The 18,852-nt window shown below is 43.4% G+C and overlaps 1 protein-coding gene across 3 annotated transcripts in view; it reads left to right on the plus strand.

Moving 5' to 3' along the window:
- FAM124B (family with sequence similarity 124 member B) overlaps positions 1-18,852 on the plus strand; it is a 28,316-nt gene that overhangs the window by 3,635 nt on the left and 5,829 nt on the right. The window contains exons 2-6 of one of the 3 annotated variants that reach the window (XM_084639194.1): positions 1,985-2,016; positions 7,608-7,820; positions 7,929-7,984; positions 8,212-8,389; positions 13,197-13,939. In XM_084639194.1, the coding sequence (XP_084495320.1) occupies positions 13,208-13,939 (732 nt within the window). In that variant the 5' untranslated portion in view covers positions 1,985-2,016; positions 7,608-7,820; positions 7,929-7,984; positions 8,212-8,389; positions 13,197-13,207. Of the gene's footprint in view, positions 1-1,984; positions 2,017-7,607; positions 7,821-7,928; positions 8,390-13,196; positions 13,940-18,852 lie in introns of all 3 variants that reach the window. The other 2 variants (XM_084639193.1, XM_084639195.1) reach the window with 2 other exon arrangements.

An 18,852-nucleotide genomic window follows, 5' to 3' on the forward strand; every position in this document is an offset into this window, starting at 1 on the left:
TCACATCAGCTGAAGCATTTGGTTCCTGCCTACTGACGTTCCATGACTTTTCGCAATGCTTCCAGAGTTTCTGTGCTGTCCTGTAATTTGTTGCGAGGCGCAGAGGCCAGTTCTGCCTTCAGATACATGAGCACATCTCTCATTAATGCCAGCGGAAGCAGTGCCCAGGTAGCTTAAGTATGTGAGTCTGAGATGTTAGAATGGGCTTCTCCAAAGAAATTGCCCGCCCGCCTGCCTGAAAATTCTCTTGTGTGAAGAGAAACATGTTTCAGAGGATCTGATGACTAGATTAGGGCTAGGCCTCCCCGTAATGTGTTAGAACTTGTAAGAAGGTAGAAAAGATACAGAAGGGGTTTCTTTGTTGGGGGACTGGGCATGTGCCAAGCTCTGCAAATACATCCCTATCCCTCAGTTCAAAGGAGGCCACCTCAATCACATCTGAGCATTGTTCTTCCCTGCCAACTGTGGGGCCACTGCTGTCTACAGTGCCCTGGCAACATGACTCCAATGGAGTCGTGCTTTCAGGGTCTCTTTCGTTTACAGCAGCCCGTGGTCCCATCCATTTGGGGACATTCCAATGGGAGGGGACGGTGGTTGTCGAAAGTTAACACAGCTTGCGGATGGAGGATGGTCTTGTGTTTAAGGCATTCAACTGAGTCTGGGAATCCATTCCCGTCTCTGCCACAGATTTCCTATGTGACCCTATGCAAGTCACTTAATTTATTTCAGCTTGCTATCTGTAAACAGGGTTAGTTGTACTTCCATAGCTCCCAGGGATGTTGGGAGATTAATGTTTGTGAGGTGCTCTGCTCACTGTGGGGGCAGTATAAGTACTTTGATGGAATATTTTGCAGTGGAGTTCCTCCTGGGTGCCATGCTTTGGTCAAGGGAGGGAGGTGCCACTGAGATATCTGTCTGCCTCTCTCCTTATTCTTAAATCCATACGTGGAGGAATGGTTCTAGGAGAATGATCTCCCAGTAACAGTTCTCTGGAAGTGCTTTGGGTTAACTGCCAGTCTAAGGTAGCGTCCTTTCTCTGCTTTCAATCATAAGGTGTGTGTGTGTGTGAGAGAGAGCCTCATGAATGTTGGTGAGGAGAAATGTAGGTGGATATTTTGTATATCACCACAAAAACTGTAAAATGTGCATTCCCAAATGCCATCCCCTGGGAATCTGTTTTACTGATCCCACTTGTTTAATATTAAAGATTTTAATATTGGGAAATGAGTAGTATGAACGATCAAGTTACTTAAACTTAAAATGTCAGAGCAAGTTGGTGGTAGATTGGAAATAGAACCCAGGAGTCCTAAAACTCAGTCCCTTGCTCTCACTACAGGACATGCTACCCTGATTAATTATTATGATATTGTATTCATTCACTGACCTTATTTCTTACCCTTCCATAGCTAGTAATGGGTGAGAAATTTTGAAACTGCATTAAAAGTGTTCACATTAATTGATTTAATTGGTAAAGATTTTTTTGCACCTGCTGTGATCTTCTTCCCTTGATGAAATTGCAGGGGCTTGGTAACCTTTCTGAGACAAAGTACATAGCTGTATTGGCAGAAAATGCTATTTCCAAGGTGCATAATGAACTTGGACCAGGATTAGGGAATTGAAAGCAAGAGGTGAGAACAGACATTGAAAATGGAGTCAGACCAAAAACAAAGTGTTTCGAGCTCAGTGCATTCCAACAGTTCATCTGCAGCTGTGTGACGTGACTGCAGTTGGGAAGCTTCCCACTGTAGAAGGCTTCAGAAGGGAGCATTTGACACTGAGGGCAGATTTTACTTTCCAAAACTGCATGAAAAATTGAAAGCAAGCAAAAACAGTGGTATCTCAAGGGTGTATAATGTAAGTGATCAATTTTAATAGTGAAGATAGCTATTGACTCATGCAGCTATAATTCATAGTTTGTAGAAGCTTTTAATTTCAAACACAGTTTTGGTCAAAATAGCATTGACCTTGAATTTTGTTTTCACAGATCTCACTGCAGTGGAGTGTGATCAACCAGCAGTAAGTAACTTTCCCCCTCTAGATAATGCACTTGTTTATTACATAAATTTAAAAACAGTGGGGGGCAGGCAAGGAGGATAGTGCTAATTCAATTCTTCCAGCATGAACTTTCTAAGAACCTTGCTGTACTTACTTGGGCTTTTTCCCTGCTCAGGACTGCACCTTACCAAAAGTAATACCATTAAAGTCTTCTGATGTGCTTCAATTTATGGTCCAATCCTCAACTGCGTGAAACGCCTATTGGAAACAAGCCTGCTGTCTGCAACCCTCCTGCCCCCAACAACTCACTTCAGCGATTCCCAAAATCAGACCCACTTCCCAGGGGCCTCCTCTCCTGTTTGCACTTCACCACTCTGCGACAGCTGTGACTGGCTACCCTCCTCTGGGGTAGAAAAGAGCTCCTGGCTGCATGCATCTCTGGCCTCTGAGTCATCCTCTGCCTCTGGGTCCCCCTCCCGCTCCACATCCTCGTCCAAGATTTCCTCCTCCTGGCTCAGTCCACTTCCGACTGGCACTTGAGCCACCGTGGAGGTGGGGTCACCACCGAGTATCACGTCCAACTCTTTGTAGAACCGGCAGCTCGTGGGCGCAGCACCAGAGTGGCGGTTTGCCTTCTCCACCTTGTGGTAGGCGTTCCGCAGTGCCTTCACTTTGACCCTGAACTGCAATGTGTCCCAGTCCTGGCCCCTTTTTGTCACACATTGTGAAATCTGTCTGTAGGTATCACAATTCCTAGAGCTGGAGCGCAGCTGGGGCTGCACAGCTTCCTCTCCCCAAATGCTGATGAGGTCCAGCAGCTCAGCATTGCTCCGGGTGCGTGGAGCAGGCATGGCCACCTGGCAAGATGTGCTGAGACCACTGCATGCAGCACCAAGCAAACAGGAAGGGGATTTTCAAAATGCCCAAGGAATTTACGGGGTGGGGATGACGGTTGGTCACCTGAGGGCAGAGCAGTAGAATTCAAACTGATGAGCAGAGAGGTGAGAACAGGCATTGTGGGACCTCCTGGAGTCCAATCGCAGCGCTGTAATCCACCAGGGCGTCTACACCGGCACCGCAGTGCTGTAGCCTTGGTGCAGAAAGCTCGACGCCTCTCATTGGGGTGGGGTTTTTTTACAGCGTTGCAACTGCGGAGTTTCTATGCACTAAGTGACTTGGCAGTGTGTACACCTCAGGAGTTACAGCTCAGAAAAACGTAGACTGGACCTTAGAGTGCTGCTGTGCTTTGAGCATTCAGGTCATGAGCTGTAACAGGAATTGTGCAGAACTCAGCCTATACCCCAGGAATGGTAATGTCTTCTCTTTGCCATTATCTTCACTATAGTAGTTTCTTCCTCTTTTTAATCATAATAAGATATTCACATTACAGTAGCAGCCAAAGGCCCCCTCCATGACCCCATGGTGTTAGGTGCTGTATGAAGAGAGAGGTGTAGCCATGATTCCTGCTCGGAGCAGTTTTCTGCCTACTATTGTGCTGGCCATACAATGTGAATTTCTTTGTTTTATGGCATTTGACATTAGGCCAACTCTTAAAGGGTCAGCAAACTACTAAAGCATCAGAAAATAGAGAGACATAGGGAATAACACAGTGCCCGCTGTGTTGTAAATTATCTATTGGACAGGCTGCCAGACCCTCCTTTCCACTTGGACAAAAAGTGGATTTAGTTATGCACATTCACAAGTACAGCATAAAGAAAGATCTGGGTGCTTTTCGCCTACGTTTTCTAATGCGTGGAGTGCCTAAAGCTTGCACAGGGCTGCCAGGATTAGGCCAATCATCCTGTGTCATGAGCCCAATTGTTAAAAATGGCTATTTCTCACATGGTCTGTTGGCAGAGGTGGTGAACTACAGGCTTCTGAGTTTGGAACTTCTACCTAGTGTGGAACAAGTCACCCCAAACATTCTACTCAGTAGTATAATATATTGTACCAGTTCCACCATCTAAAGCTGGAAGATCCCTGTCCCTGTTTTTATGTAATTCTGTCCTCTGCCCAAACCTTTCTGTAATGTCATACACTAAAGAATCCCAGGGGTTTTGCTGTGTCTGCTGCAGAAGCCATTGTAGGACCCTGCAAGTCACTCCCCCAGATGCTAATTTTCAGTGTTTTTCTTGTGTTTTCTGGTTAGAAGCTGCCCCTTTTAAAATTCCCCTCGAAGGGGTTAATAATCTCTACAGCTTCTCTATCATGATGTTGGCTTCAAGTTAATCAGTGACAAGATCTTAAACTTCCACATAATGTAGGATCCATGCCTGTTTTTTTAAATTAGAATTATAGGTGTATTATTCCCTGTCTGGAGGAGTTGCCCTGAGGAAGGGAAGTAATCTGGAGTCTCACATAGCATGGATCTCAATTGTTTCTTAAAGTGAAGGCTAGATTGACTGGCGAGCATGCCGTCTCCTGGTGACTTGTTCTTATTAACACTTTTTAGGGTGCTGCAAATTTCAGCATCAGTTTATTGGCCTCTCCAGACCTGAGGGAAAACTCTGTGTGGCTCAAAAGCTGGTCCCTTCCACCCACAGAAGTTGGGCCAATAAAAGATATTACCTCATCCACCTTTTCTCTCTCGCTGGCTTTTTAAGCATTTCTCTGTAAATCGCCTTCAATGTAATTAAATTTAGAGTTTGTTTTTTCCCCTCCTGATTCTGATTTACTTTGTTTACATTTAGCTATTGAATATAAGAGAATTTTCACTTTAGTTTGGAGTCTTTTCTCCCTGCCAGGTCCCTGTAGATTAGCCAAGTCTGCAGATACCTCAAAGGAACATTGATTTGTTTGTAAAAAAAAAAAAAACAAAAAAACAAAAACAAAAAAAACCCCACTGTTTCCACTAGAATTTGGAGAAGTTCCTGGAGCTGTTTCTGTTGGCCTCAGGGTCTGGAGTAGCTCGTTTTAGGGTAGACCTGGCCTTTTACATTTGTCTTCTAGGTGGCCATTCATTCAATGCTGCTTGTCAGTACTCTCCTAACATCCCTCACGGTCCAGCCCCTCCTGCTTTCATAAAATCCCAAATGGCAGGCCAGAGCATGGCCTGCCCCTGCATGGGTGCTCCGGGGAACAGGGCACAGGAAGTACGTGCCATGGTGTCAGCTGCTGTCACACTCCTGGCAAGTTCTTGCCCCCATCTCTGCACCAGCCAGCAAAATTAGCAAACCCTGGTGCATTCCTGTTAGGGTATAGCAGCAGCTGCACTGTCCCTGCACATCAGGAAGATACAGGGATATTTTCAATTTTTTCCTTCTACCCTGACATCTTAGTTTTTCACTGATGTAAAGATATTTTTCTAATGGTACCATTTTATTTTTTTAAATTTATTTTTCTTTTCTTAGGAACAAAAATCTTTAGTACCCAAGTCAACGAGCAGGAGCTGGACACAAAGTCCTACTTCATCCTATTACCCCCCGCAATAGTAGATCTGGAACTGATATGGTAGTTCCCTTACAGATGTCCTCCATTTGTACTAAAGATACATTATAATTATAATGTATAATACCCAGCTATGACGTAGCACTTTTCATGTGTAGATCTCAAAGCACATTACAAAGAAGGTTACTACCATTTTACAGATGGGAAATTGAGGCATAGAGAATGGACACGATAGGCCCACGGTCACTCAGCAGGTCAGTGGCAGAACTGGAAATAGAAATCCTGGTTTCTCAAATCACCATCAGTTGCTCTATTTGCTACACCACTTTGCCTCTTATATTATTTCACAAGTAGAAGTAGAAATGGTTGAAATTTTTTGAACAAGAATTTTCACTGAAGAATGTGGGGTCTTATTTAAACAACATGTTGTGGGAAACTGTTGACTTTTTGGAGGTGTTTCTTTTTTGTGATTTTAGTGAAAAATATTGATTAAAAGTTGTGAATATTTTAATAAAAAGGAAAAAAAGACCTCGTTGGAACCTTGTAAAATAAGAAAAATCTGAAATTTCAAATTTTTGGGAGATTTATTTTTTTTAAATTCAACCAGCTCTAAATAGGTGTTTTCCCCCCAGAGTTTTACTGAGCCTCCATGAGGCTGATTTGTACATTATAGGTTTTAGGTACTTAACCTTTCATAAAAAACAGTTAAGAAGAAATCTTGGAGCTGGTTTAAGACTATCTTTTGGAAATGCCACCCATCTTGCTGAGGTAATATAAACCAGAATTCTTTGGAGTTGGTATGTGAAAAGGGAGGGAAAACTGCCTTGATCAGTCTTCTAACCATTTGCCTATTTTCAGCTATAATCAGGTTAGCACGTACTATAGTTACCCCTGTTTTATGTTACTCATCAGAGGTTAAAATGGGCAAGCTATATTTCACAGCTTTAAAAAGGCATAGAGTGTGACTACTCAGAGCTGAGTTGGGATTTTGAGCTGCCGGAAGCTGGGGCACACAACCATTAGCTTTTAGTCAGGAAATCCTAACTTGCTGGGGCTTGAGAGTGCAGGATTTTCTGCAGAGTGCTCTGTGCATCTTTGGTTACAGCAGTTCCCTTGATGGCTCTCCACCATTCTTGTCTCTGGATTGTTTGGAAAGCGCACATCAGGAAAGTAGTTCATTTGAAGGACTGCAGAGATTTCCTTCTTCACTTGATCCTTTCATGAAATTTTCACTAGGATATAGTTGTGGTTGACTTCCTCTGTGTAATCGAGAGGGGCAAGTTTATGGCTGTGGCATCTGTAAAACCACACACCATGTCCCTGCCAAGGCTGTCTGAAAATGTCTAATAGTGGGGAGACTGATTTATTCACTGAGTTCTTTGTTCCTTTACCCCTCTTCGATCTAGCTACTGCATCTCATGCATTTAATAATAATAGGAGCTGGCAGGGGTGGGAGAGCATAGCAGCCTGGTTTATCAAAGTTGCGGAAGCTCACAAATCCAGTCCTCCAGAGTGTAGGTTTGAGGCCAACATCTTTCATGTCTCTCTTCAATGACCCACTCCTTTATTTATATAGAACTAGGGTTTGTTCTTGATGGGCCTGATACAATGATGTCAACAGAGAGACTCCCACTGACTAGAGTGGGCTTTGGCTCAGGCCCCAAAAGATCATTGTGAAATCTGAACCTACCAAGCCCTCAGTCTGGAAAGTGGGTTCTTCTTTTCTTTTATTGATCACCCATGCAGAACCCTATCTATCCAGGCCATACAGGTGGAAATATTGGTCCCCCTGAGGCCAATGGAAATTTTGTTTATAGAGTTTTTATGTCAACGCATAGTCTCATTCCACTCTCTTTTCTGCCTTTTCAGTTCCCTTTGCTGCTGGTGGTCTTTGTCCATTTTGGTGTTATACAGTGTGATTGGATGGGAGAGGAAATACTCTGACTATTCTGCAGGTTTTATAGTCTGAGAGACCAGAATCTGTATGTGCAGCTCCCATTGACTTCCAGGGATATGCCCACACTTTGTGGAGAACTGGGAAACTCTTTTATGACTCAATTTCTCCTCTCCTTGCATGGTTACCTGCCAGGTGTGAAGGGTTTTTTTCTTGAAATAAGACAGGGCATGCAGTCTCTGAGGGGGAAATCACTATCTGTAAATGAACTATCAAGAATTAAAATCACTGGGTGATGGTAATTAATGCAAATCCTTACATGTGTCCCCAGAAGTACCACCCCCGGGGGAAATTCCACATCTTGGGTTTGCCCAGGTTCAAGAGGCCCAGCAAACAAAGAACTGGGAATTGTATAAAGTGATAAACCCAGCAAGGGGTCATTCACTTTATGAAAGAACTGAAATGACAGCGTGGCCAAGAGGTTTGAGATCCTGCCGAAGGGGTTTGAAGGACTTTGAAACTCACCAGGAACTCCATGTAGAAGGTGGGTGAAGCCTGGCAAAACAGGATGCACATAAGCTGTTCCTTGTTTTCAAGATGTGCTTTTTTCTGTAATGCTGGTGTTCTGAATAAATGTTTTTGCTTTATGAAGGCTGGCTGCTCACTGGCTAACCCTGTTGTCGTCCCTGGGAGTGAACAGGATGGCAGGTACTAAACTGAAGTCAGACTTGCTAAGGTGATCACAGTGAGTTGCAGGAGGAAATAGCAGCCTTAAATCCCTGATCTGGAGGAAGAGGAATGCAGGGGGTGCACATTCCCCAAGCTGTCTTTTAGAGTTAGCAAGAAGCTGCCTATCATCTTAGCCAGCAAGGGAACATTGTCTGGCCAAAGATCTTGTGAGCCGTGAAACTCTATCTTGTCTGTTGACCTCTTAGAATACTGTTCCTTAAGGAAAGAATCTCAAGTCACTGGGACTGTTCGTGAGAGCTTGTCCGAAGCTTGTTTTCAAAGGCAGCCTTTTGCTAATTTTTGAATCTTCATTCCTGATGAAAGCTTGCAGAGGTGACTTGGAGCCAGCAGCCTAAGGTGCAGCCTCCTCATTAGCTCCCTCAGGTAAGATAATCAGGGGGATGGTGAGGTTCCACTTCATTCTCTTGTTGTTGTCTGGGATGATCTCATTGTCTTATGAAATCAGACCCTTTTGCATCCTAGCAGAGGTCTGCAGTTTCTGTACCTCTTCTATCATAGACCTTTGTTAGTTTTCTAACCTTTTCTGCATTGGTCAGTTGTGGATAAGAAACTGGAGACACCAAAAGAGAAGCCTGTGTTAATGCATTTAATGCTCTAGGGATGAGGGGGTTTTTGTTTTTTTTTCCCCTTTCTTCCAGTCATTGTGGTTTTACTTTCCTGGAAAGAAAACATGTTCCTGAGCTGCAAAATTTGGATCCATAGCCAGACTCCTTGAATTTCAGGCATGTTTAAATCTGAGTCTGACCACAATGAATAAATGGTTTGCTCAGTGTCTGTTATGAAAATGCTTTGTGTTTGATCAGATGGACCTTTTCCAGTTGGTGGGTCCAAAAATCAATTTAACCAGGATCTAGAAGGGTGGGGATGAGTCAAAAATCAGAATTCCAGGTCGACAATCAGCATGTAGATTTGTGCTCTACGTGTTTCTTCTTTCTCTACTGGAAAGTGCTGAAAACCTGGTGTGTTGGAATGAATTTTACAGTAAAAAGGATGCAGGAAGTGTTGGTAAAATCACCTATGCTTTACAGTCGTCGTTGTAGCCTGTTGATTACATGAGGCCCTGCCCAGAAACGCTTAGGCAATTCTTACTCAAGCTAACCTCTTTTATTGACTTCAGTGGTAGCTCTGTCTGTGCCCATGGGGGTTCTGAAAGGTATTGTGTTTAAGTTCGGAGCCATAGTTCCGTTAGAGCTGAGAATTCATTGACCATGCTATAGCTAAGAGGGATTTTAAGGGGACATCAGTGCTGCAGCTGGGTATGAGCCTCCCAGCCCAAGTAGACATACACGCACTAGCTAGCGTGCTAACAGTAACAATGTGGATGTTAGGCCGGGGGGCTAGCTGCCTGAGTACAAGCCTGCCCAGCCCACCGGCTCCATGTTCAGGGGGCAAGGCCCGTGCATCTGGCCGCATTGCTATTTTTAGTATGCTAGTTCGAGTAGAGCTAGTGCATGTCTGTCTAGCTGGGTGGGGAGGCTGGGTCCCAGCTGCAGTGTGTTCATGCTCGAAGAACCCACTTTTTTACCTGGTTAAAACCACTTGCTGATTTTCACATTAGCACCTTATTTTGGATTTGTATAACCCGGCATGTACTGCTGCATCCTTTGAGACATCAGTAGCTGATCTTCTCCACCGTATGCTGGGAGAATATGACAGGAGCCACGAACACCAGATCAGAAGTGGAGCTGGATTTTTTGTAAACTTGATCGATCACGTATGGTTTTTTTCCTTCATTTGCTCTCTGATATATTAAGTACATTGTGTAGACCTGTTGGTATGAATATACAAGGGCACTAACACTTGTAGGCTACTTTATCATGGCATTATCCTCGTGCTGATGCTGTCCCTTTTGAAATCAATGGAAAGACTCTCACTGACTTCATTGGAAGTTTGATGAAGACTTAATGCCTATATATTTTTAATTTTAATAACTCCCCTGCCCCCCCCCATGCTAGCTCGTAAAATTTCAGTTTAAAATACTCTATTTTTTGTGTTGCATTCAAGAATGTGTCTCCTTCCTGAATATATTTTTACATCCATGGGGTTTTTACTCAGCCAGGCTGTCATAGTGACCTGAACAGAGGTGGAAAAGCTGTTTGTTTCCAGAGGTATTGCAGTGAGGTTGATGTGACTCACAACAAGGAAACTAGGGCAAACCATGCTCTCTGTTCACACCTATGAAAACTAAGGGCTTGCCAACAAGCTAGTATATCAGCTCCTTCACTCCTGAGTGTACATGCTGTACTGGAGAAAGGGAAGGAGATGACAATTATTTGTAATCGGATTATTACTGCACTGATCTCTTCTCATGTGTTTCTCCCCCCCCCACAGTATAGGGGCTTGCTGGGACATAGGAGGGGAATAGGTTTTTTCCAGCTCTAAGCAGGAGGGATTCTCCGATGCTCCTTTTTCAGTGCTACTCGTGTACTCAGTATGTTGAAACTGAACGTGACCATGCCACTTTCCCTTTGGTGCTCTTGCTAGCACCCTGGGGAAAACGGCGTGTTTAGAAGTAGCAGCACCATGGTGATCCTGGGGAGAGCAAGTGTGGACTAAGGAGGGAGAAAGATGCACACACAAACACACACAATGGGAGTGAAGAGAGAGAGACACCCGATGGGACTGGTGGGGGAGGGGGACACACAGCGTGGGGAGGAAACCCACAAACGGGATGGCGGAATGGATTGACTGCTTAGTCAGGAAGGTATCCAAAGTAGTGGCTGATAATTCAGGTGTTGGTAGAACGGTTGTATCAATAAACACGTGGTCCTGAATATATTTTACGCTCTGATCAGCTACAGTGGGGTTTGTTTTTTGTTTCCTGGCTTATATCATCATCTTCATCCTTCATCATCCTCTATATAGTAGGTTTGATCAGAAAACAACCACAATAATGGGGTTTTTTTTACATATGAGCACAGTAGTGACCCGATAGCCTAGGATGCCCCTTCCAAGCTGCTTGGCTCAGCCGCAGCCTGCCTAAGAGCATGGGTACCATTTGCACTAGTATTACTTACTGAAGACCAAAACCTGAAGTTCCTCCTTAGTTCTAATCAGTCCTCCTCACTCAGGCAAACACCCCGTTCATCTCAAACACAGAGGAAGCCAGCTGACTTTGCTTTCCCATTCGCTGGTATATGAGGTTCAGCACACAGTTAATCAAATATTCCCTTCCCTTTGGGCTGACAAAAGTGCCTTAGAAAAAATGTTGTTCAGAATTCATTTACAGTGTTTCATCTGAAGCCTTAAACACTTACATTGCTTGAAGTGCTATAATTGGTTTCTGTTCTTTTCATCGAATTCCTGTAATTGTCGCCAGGGTAGTTCTGCCCCCACCACTCCCAGCATTTCACTGCAGTTACTGTCAAGTAGCCAGGGCTGTAAAACAGATTTTTGTATAAAACTTCCCCAGATCTTATCTATATCTAATCTATAATTCTGTGTTTTATATTGGGATTATCACCATGGTAAAAACCTAGATTAATTAAAATAAGAGTGATTCTCTCTCTCTATGTATGTATATAAAATATATATTTTAAAGTCAATTAAAAGTGGTCTTTTATAATGAGACACATAAGGCCACAACATTCAGACATGGAACTTTCCAAACTTCAAGGTTGTTCAAACCTGGTGTTTCAGTTCAGTCCATTATGGTTCAGTCCATAACATTTGGTTTAAAATACAAACTTTTAATGAACGAGGCTTCTGTCTGTACTGCAGTTTGAAAGTTATTCACTGCTGGATCAAAGTTTGGATAACACAATCCCTTCAAAAACAGAGTTTTATTAATGCCCGGGTTTGGAAACACCGTTGTTGAACAACAATAGCTGTCATTTTGTGCACTCTGCTTCTTTGGAAAGAGGAAAAGCAAAGAGAGCTGTGGTTCCTAAACATATGTAGTCAGATACATCACCAGAAATTATAACCCTTGACCTAAATACATGCAGAAGTAAAGAAAGTTCTGTCTGAAGAATTGAGGTTAACTTGCTCTGTGTAAATTGCTTCTGAATTGGCAACATGATGGAGAACCCAGGGCCAGTATTGTTTAGTTGTCCAGGGTCCCTAGAGAAAAGCTGGAAGGAGTAATGTTTTCAGCATTCTCTTTGTAGTTGGGTAGAAACTATATTCATCTGTAAAGGCAAATAATAATGGTCATGATCTGTTTACATGCACAAATAACATAAATGTAGGAGTTTATCCAAATACAGCGTAGCAATAGAAATGCACCAAAAAAAGGGGGGGGGGAGGAGGGAAAACCCGGCACTGGGATTACTTTGGAATAAATGTAATAAACAGGGCACTGAAATATTTTGATTAGAACCGAAGGGCAGCATGCTCTCCCTGCTGTGTAAAATGACACAATGGGAAAACTAGGATTTAAGGCATCTCCCTAAACTCTTGTCTTTCCTTAGATTGATTCACATCTGCACTAATTGTTATCTGCACAGTTCACATTTGTTTTTCTTTTGTTAGCCTGTTTCCCTTTCTCTTTTTAAAGAATAGTTTATCCGCACACCCTGGAAGGGTGTTACTCATAAAGATCACAAGCTTTAGATCTAGCAAAAACATTGGCACATTGACTAAAAAAACAATGCATGCTGAGGCTTTAAAACACAAGTGCCGCATTGCATTTGCACTGAGGCAGTAACTGCGTCTCTTGTTGTCCGTTGCCAGGGTTCTGCTAGATCTCAAAGTTTGCATTTCCATGGTCAACTGGCAAGTATATTTTAAAAGTAATCTACGCATTTGAGAATAACTGCGCTAGTATTTCAGTGTTCTTAATCGCCACTGTATTGCACTATGAAGGACAAAAATGTTAGGGCTTGGGTTTTTTGTTTTTGAGGGGGAATGTCAGATGGTTTCTATTTGTATTAGTTGTTGGTTAAAGATCAGGACTGGGAGAGACTTATTCACAGTGAGAGATTTATTCACAGCTCTGTCACTGTTCCTCTGTATGACCTTGGGCAAATCTCTTAACCTCTTTGTGCTTCGTCTTTTATCCGTAAAATATAGATACAGCTACAAGTCTTTACTTCACAGGGATGTTGTGAGGCATGTAAAGCATGCTGAGATCTTCAGATGGGAAGCAAAAGAGAAATCCAAAGTATAATTGTTTATGATTATTCAGTGTATATGGAAGCACTCATCTGTCTTTATTTTTATTCTCAAGGTGATTTTACAATGGATGGAAGAGCAGACTCGTTGGTGATGACTGTGCATCTTCTTGCCACCTCTGGACATTCATTACTCTTGCAGCAAACTCTTGATCGGCTTCTGGGGTGGATCTGCCTGGATGTTCGCCTCTTCCTCGTATCTGAACGTGTTACTCCATTGAAGTATTATGAGAAATATCGCCGGAAAAGCTCTGGATTTCCTGGGATGTCCATTCTCCTTTTCCTGCATGAGGACTTTGGGGAAGAACGGATTTTTCGGGTCCATGATTTTTTCCAGCACCCTCCATGGCAGGATCACCACATGCAACATGCTAATGGGAAACTGTACCCTTATGCACCTGCTAGTCAGGAATTTTATGGTCTGGATGAGCATATGCCTGTATGGGGTTTGCGGCAAGTTCATTATGGCACTGAAATTCTGCGTGTGACCCTCTACTGTAGCTTTGATAACTATGATGATGCAGTCAGACTTTACGAGATGATTCTGCAGAAAGAAGCATCTATGCAGAAGAGTAACTTCTGTGTCTTTGTGCTGTATGCAACAGAAACCGTTGCTGTTCAGCTCTGCTTGAAGCAGCTTCCCCCTGGGGTCTCTGTTGAACTGAAAGAATCTTCCGTGTTGCAATTCAAGGTGCACGAAATTGGGAAGCTGGTACCTCTTCTGCCTAATCCATGTATTCCTATCAGTAGAACCCGATGGCAAACTCAGGACTACGAAGGAAACAAAATCTTGCTTCAGGTATTGGGTTTTTTGTGTGTTTTCTCTTTAATTCAATAGGTGACTTGCTAGCAAAGAACACAGTGTCTGATTGGAAGATAGTTGTTTTACTATTATTTATTTCTTCCTTCAAATTTATAGAATATTTATAGCTGTCCATCCCATACTCTGGGTGCTTTCCCCATTAATAAAACCACACAAAGTAACATAAAAAGATTGCCAGATATTTTTGTAATATCTCCCCCTGGGCTGATATGACATTGCGCAGTTAGACTTGATAAATGATAACCTGAAATGCAAGGCCTTTGCAGGCTGGTCTGTAGACAAAGTTTCACCCTCCGATCAAATTACTGTAAGTGTCTGAATTATTTCTTTATGATAAGGGTTTAGAGTGGAAAAGCTTTCAGAAGCTGATTTCTAGCTGTGCTATTGGGTGCCACCCGAGGAAGGGTATATTTGGGTGTATGGTATCCTTCAATTTTTGTGAATGTTTAGTTGTTCAACTGAGCCGTGAAACTGTACTGCCTAGGCTGGAGTGAATAAATCATAGTGAATAAAGGCTTGTTTCCATGGGTAGTTTTTTTCATGTTAACTTTTGGTTTTTCGGCTTAAACTGACTTGTGTTCACATGGCACAATTCTTTTTAGAATAATCTTGTGTCCTTTTGCAAATTAGATAATCCATTTTGAAAGTGGATTTAGTTCATTTCAGGATGAATTAGTCTGGAAAATGGTTCAAGTGGACCTGTCTGTATTTTGGATTAACTTTTCCACCTCTGGCAGTCCTCCTACTGCTATCCCACACTGCATTGCTTTACATTTGATTTGATCTGTCTGCCTACTTATGTGCACTTTACTGGTCTGGAAGTTGGGAATTTGCATTCGCCTCCCCCTTGATATTTGCCAGGAAATCCACTTCAAACATATTGTCCCAAAAGTCCGTTCTTGTTTGGCACGTTGTTCAGTATAGTTCTGTGATCCTTCAGGCCTTACATTACATCTCCTGCCTAGAGGTTACATATGATCCCAGCCCACAATGACACACAAACTTTGCATTTAGTACTGTGGACCCCAAGCACACTTAATTCAGTAAGGTTTCTTCAAGGCTATGGCAGGCTAACATGCATATCAGATATTGTGCATATCTGTCACAGGTAGCATCCCCATTGTACGGATGGGGAAATGGAGGGCAGAAAGATTAAAAGCTTGATATATTTGAGGGCATTGTGAGAAGCTGGAGATAAGCATTACACACCTAACAGGAAGCACCCAGCACTTGGTGTTATTGGGCAGTAAATGAGTCACCCAGAGCTAGAAATGAAAAAAATGAATTCAGTGGCTCTGATTCTCCACGCACTTTAAATCAGTTTAACTCCCTTGACTTTAATGAACTAAGTCCTGATTAGCACCAGTGTGAGGGAAAGAATCAGGCCCAATAGCTTTTATAGCTATTTGAGGCAGGAACTTTCATTTAGTATATGGATGTATAGCACCTAACACAACAGGGCCTTGATCTGGTTGTAGGCTCTTGGCATTGCTGTAATACAGTAATAATTACTAAGAGTTAACTTTAAAATGGCTTCATCTTCAAATGGTGGACAGGAATAAGAGCTATGGGAACAGGCCCAGTATTTGTAACATGCTTTTGAATCAATCTACCTGAATATTTTAGAAATGTCAATTTTGGGGTTGAAAATTTTCCACAAAAAAGTTTTTTTTCCAACGAGTTTATAGATTTAATAGATTTTTTTGAAAATTCAAAATTTCAATTAAAACATATCAACTAAGTGTATTGCTGAACTATTATTCCTTTTGGATCTAAATTACTCAGCATTTTCCATTTAAACATTTTTATGTCCTCGTATTTTCATCCATTTTCTCATACTTCTGTGTACAGTATAATTTGGATTATTTTAATAATTTGTAGCAATCCTGTGTAGTTTTAATTTTTCTCTGATTCTTTGGCAGAAGGATTTCGCCTTCATTTTTATTTTTTCTCTTTCTATTCCTTCTAGAGATTATTTGGTACAATTCCTGCTAATCCATGGCTAATTTCTACACTGATCTCTCACTGTTAATTCTCAATGCAGCTTTTGCTTTTAAGTGTTTGCACTTTTCATCCTGTCTATCTGCAAATTAGGTGGCTACCCATTTGATGTAGGCAAGGGCTTCACTTTGACAGATGCATTTGAATTCCCTGGCAGGAGAGCGTTAGGATTTGTTTTTTAGCTGTGACTCATCCGCCTCCCGTCAAGGGAACTGGGAGCCAATCTGAACTTGGGGTTTATGTTTTGTTTTGTTGCTTCAAGAAGCACATTGATATGCTGATAATTTGGCATGAAGAGCCTGATCCTGTGACCCGGGGACTCTCAGATCCCACGAGAGGTAATGGAAGTTGAGGGCTCTCAGCACTTCCCAGGATTGTATTCTTCATGCTGAAGAAAAGACAGTATCCCTGGTTTGTCACTTAAGAAAAGGAACTAATCCTACTTAAGTCACAAAGGTTCCATATGATCCTTGCTAATGACCAGTTAGCATTAGTTAGGGCATCTCCATGTTGAATGACTTTTTGGAAACCTATTTAATAGTTTGTCTCTGTTAAGGGATCACCTTCCTGCTTTTCAGTCTGTCCTCCCTGTTGCAGAACTTATCTTGATCAATTACAAGTATAAAATGTCCTTGGCTTATCACGCTTACTAGTCCAGGGGTGGGCAAACTTTTTGGCCTGAGGGCCACATCAGGTTTCGGAAATGGTATGGAGGGCCGGTTAGGGGAGGCTGTGCCCTGTCCTCTATCTGCCCCCCCTTGCTTCTCACCCACTGACGGCTCCCCCCCCCCGGGACCCCTGCCCCATCCAGCCCGTCCCCCAGCTCCCTGTTCCCTGACCGCCCCCGGAATCCCTGCCTCTGACTGCCCCCCACTGCCCCATCCAACGCCCCCTCCTTCCTGACTGCCCCCCCCCGGGACCCCTGCCCCCATTCAACTCCCCACCCACCGTTCCCTGCCCTCTGACTGCTCCTGCCCCATCCACACCCCCACCCCCTGACCACCACCCTGAACTCCCCTGCCCTCTATCCAACCCGCCCCGCTCCCTGCCCTCTGACCACGCAGCACAGAGCACCAGTGGCTGGCGGCGCTACATCCGCACCGCCCAGAGCGTTGCCCGGCCACCCAGAGCGTTGCTCCGGCGTAGAGTAGTACATAGCTCTCTGTAAATGCTACCAGTAGCACATTCCTACGCGGAGCAGTTTAATACTCTACACCAGCAGCATGGCGCACTGAGGCTGCGGGGGAGGGGGGCGAGTGGGGGTGGGCCCGGGGACTAGCCTCCCGGGCCAGGAGCTCAGAGGCTGGGCAGGAGGGTCCCGCAGGCCGGATGTGCTCACCCCTATACTAGTCACTCTGTCTGTTCTCCAGAGAATCATAGGTGAGCATTTTTTCTGTCACAGCAGGTGCCAACAGGTGGCATAACTTTCCAAGCTCTCTTGTGTTATGACTTGTCTACATGGCGACACAGTTGCAACAAGGTGTGACTGTAAAGTGCTGCACTAGCTTGCCTTGCACTAAGTGGGTCCTGCTACCATGCACTAAGAGGTCGGTAGTGCGTTTTGACACTAACAGCAGTATGACAAAGTGCACTACAGAATGTTTAGAACATGGTAGCATAGTTCACATGGCAACTTAGTATGTGTTAGGCTAATCCACAGTACATTCACACCCTGGGTTGCCACACATTAAGTTACTGTGTAGACAGGCCCTAAGTGTTTGAGCAAATGTTCAGTCTTAGAAGGACATTGCTGTGTGCTGTTAGTGACTTGGTTACACTAGATTCTGTGTATAGGCAATCTACAGAGAGGGAGCTGTGTGAGCAGCAGGAAAGTTTGCTCACTGCCTGGGTCTCTGATTATAATCAGTTCTTGAGGCAGAGTTGCTCTCTGGGCATTAGCGTTGAGTTGAGATGCCTGAAAAAAGGGATTGCCCTGCATGCTATTTGTGATTGTCTCTGTTCCAGGACTGGCATATGTGTGTAAATAAAACAAGTTACACTTAGTGACAGAGTCAGGGTGTATTCTGATTTCTTCACCACTGGGAAGCCAACCTGCAATTCCTCAAACATCTGCTACCACTTGGCAGAGGGGCAGCTCTGGCATCAGACTGAGACATGGGTGTTGTAAGAGGGGGCAACCCTTTTCAGATAAAGATGCTTGGGTATCAAAATACATTTGGTGACTTAAGGCCTGATCCTGCAAACCCTGAGTCATATGACTTATGCTTACTTGAGTGAGTAGTTTTTTACTCCTTACTAAGAACGACTTCCAAGAGTCAGGGTTGGCAGGCTCTCACCCATAATTACCATTCTCCTTCTGATCCCTCTGTTTTTTTTTCCTCCAGCAAATAAATGATGCTTGGAGTCTATTACTATTCTTATATTTGGGTTATTTATTATGGGATAGATAGTATAATTGATAAGAGACCTGATATTTCACATGCTCACACGTCCTCCGTGATCTCAGTTGTCTTCCTTGAGTTATCTTTAGTTACTTTACTGTTCCATTCTCTACCCTTTCCTGAAGGGTTTATAGGAGATTGCTAATGCTCATACTTCGTTGATATAATCATGGAAATTTAGGGCTGGAAAGGACCACAAGAGGTCATCTGGTCCACTCCCCCATGCTGAAGCAGGACCAAGTGTACCTAGACCATCCCTGACAGGTGGTTGGAGGTTTTTAAGACAAGGTTAGACAATCATAGGGATTCCACAACCTTCCTTGGTTACCTATTCCAGTACTTAACTATTTTTATCATTAGAAAGTTTTCCCTAATCTAAATCTCCCTTGCTAAAGATTGTCAGTTACTTCTTGTCCCACCTTCAGTGGACATGGAGAACAATTGATCGCCATCCTCTTTATAAAACACCCTTACATATTTGAAGAC

This window comes from Lepidochelys olivacea (genome assembly GCF_965140295.1).
Source record: "Lepidochelys olivacea isolate rLepOli2 genome assembly, chromosome: 9".
NCBI classification, from domain to species: domain Eukaryota; kingdom Metazoa; phylum Chordata; order Testudines; family Cheloniidae; genus Lepidochelys; species Lepidochelys olivacea.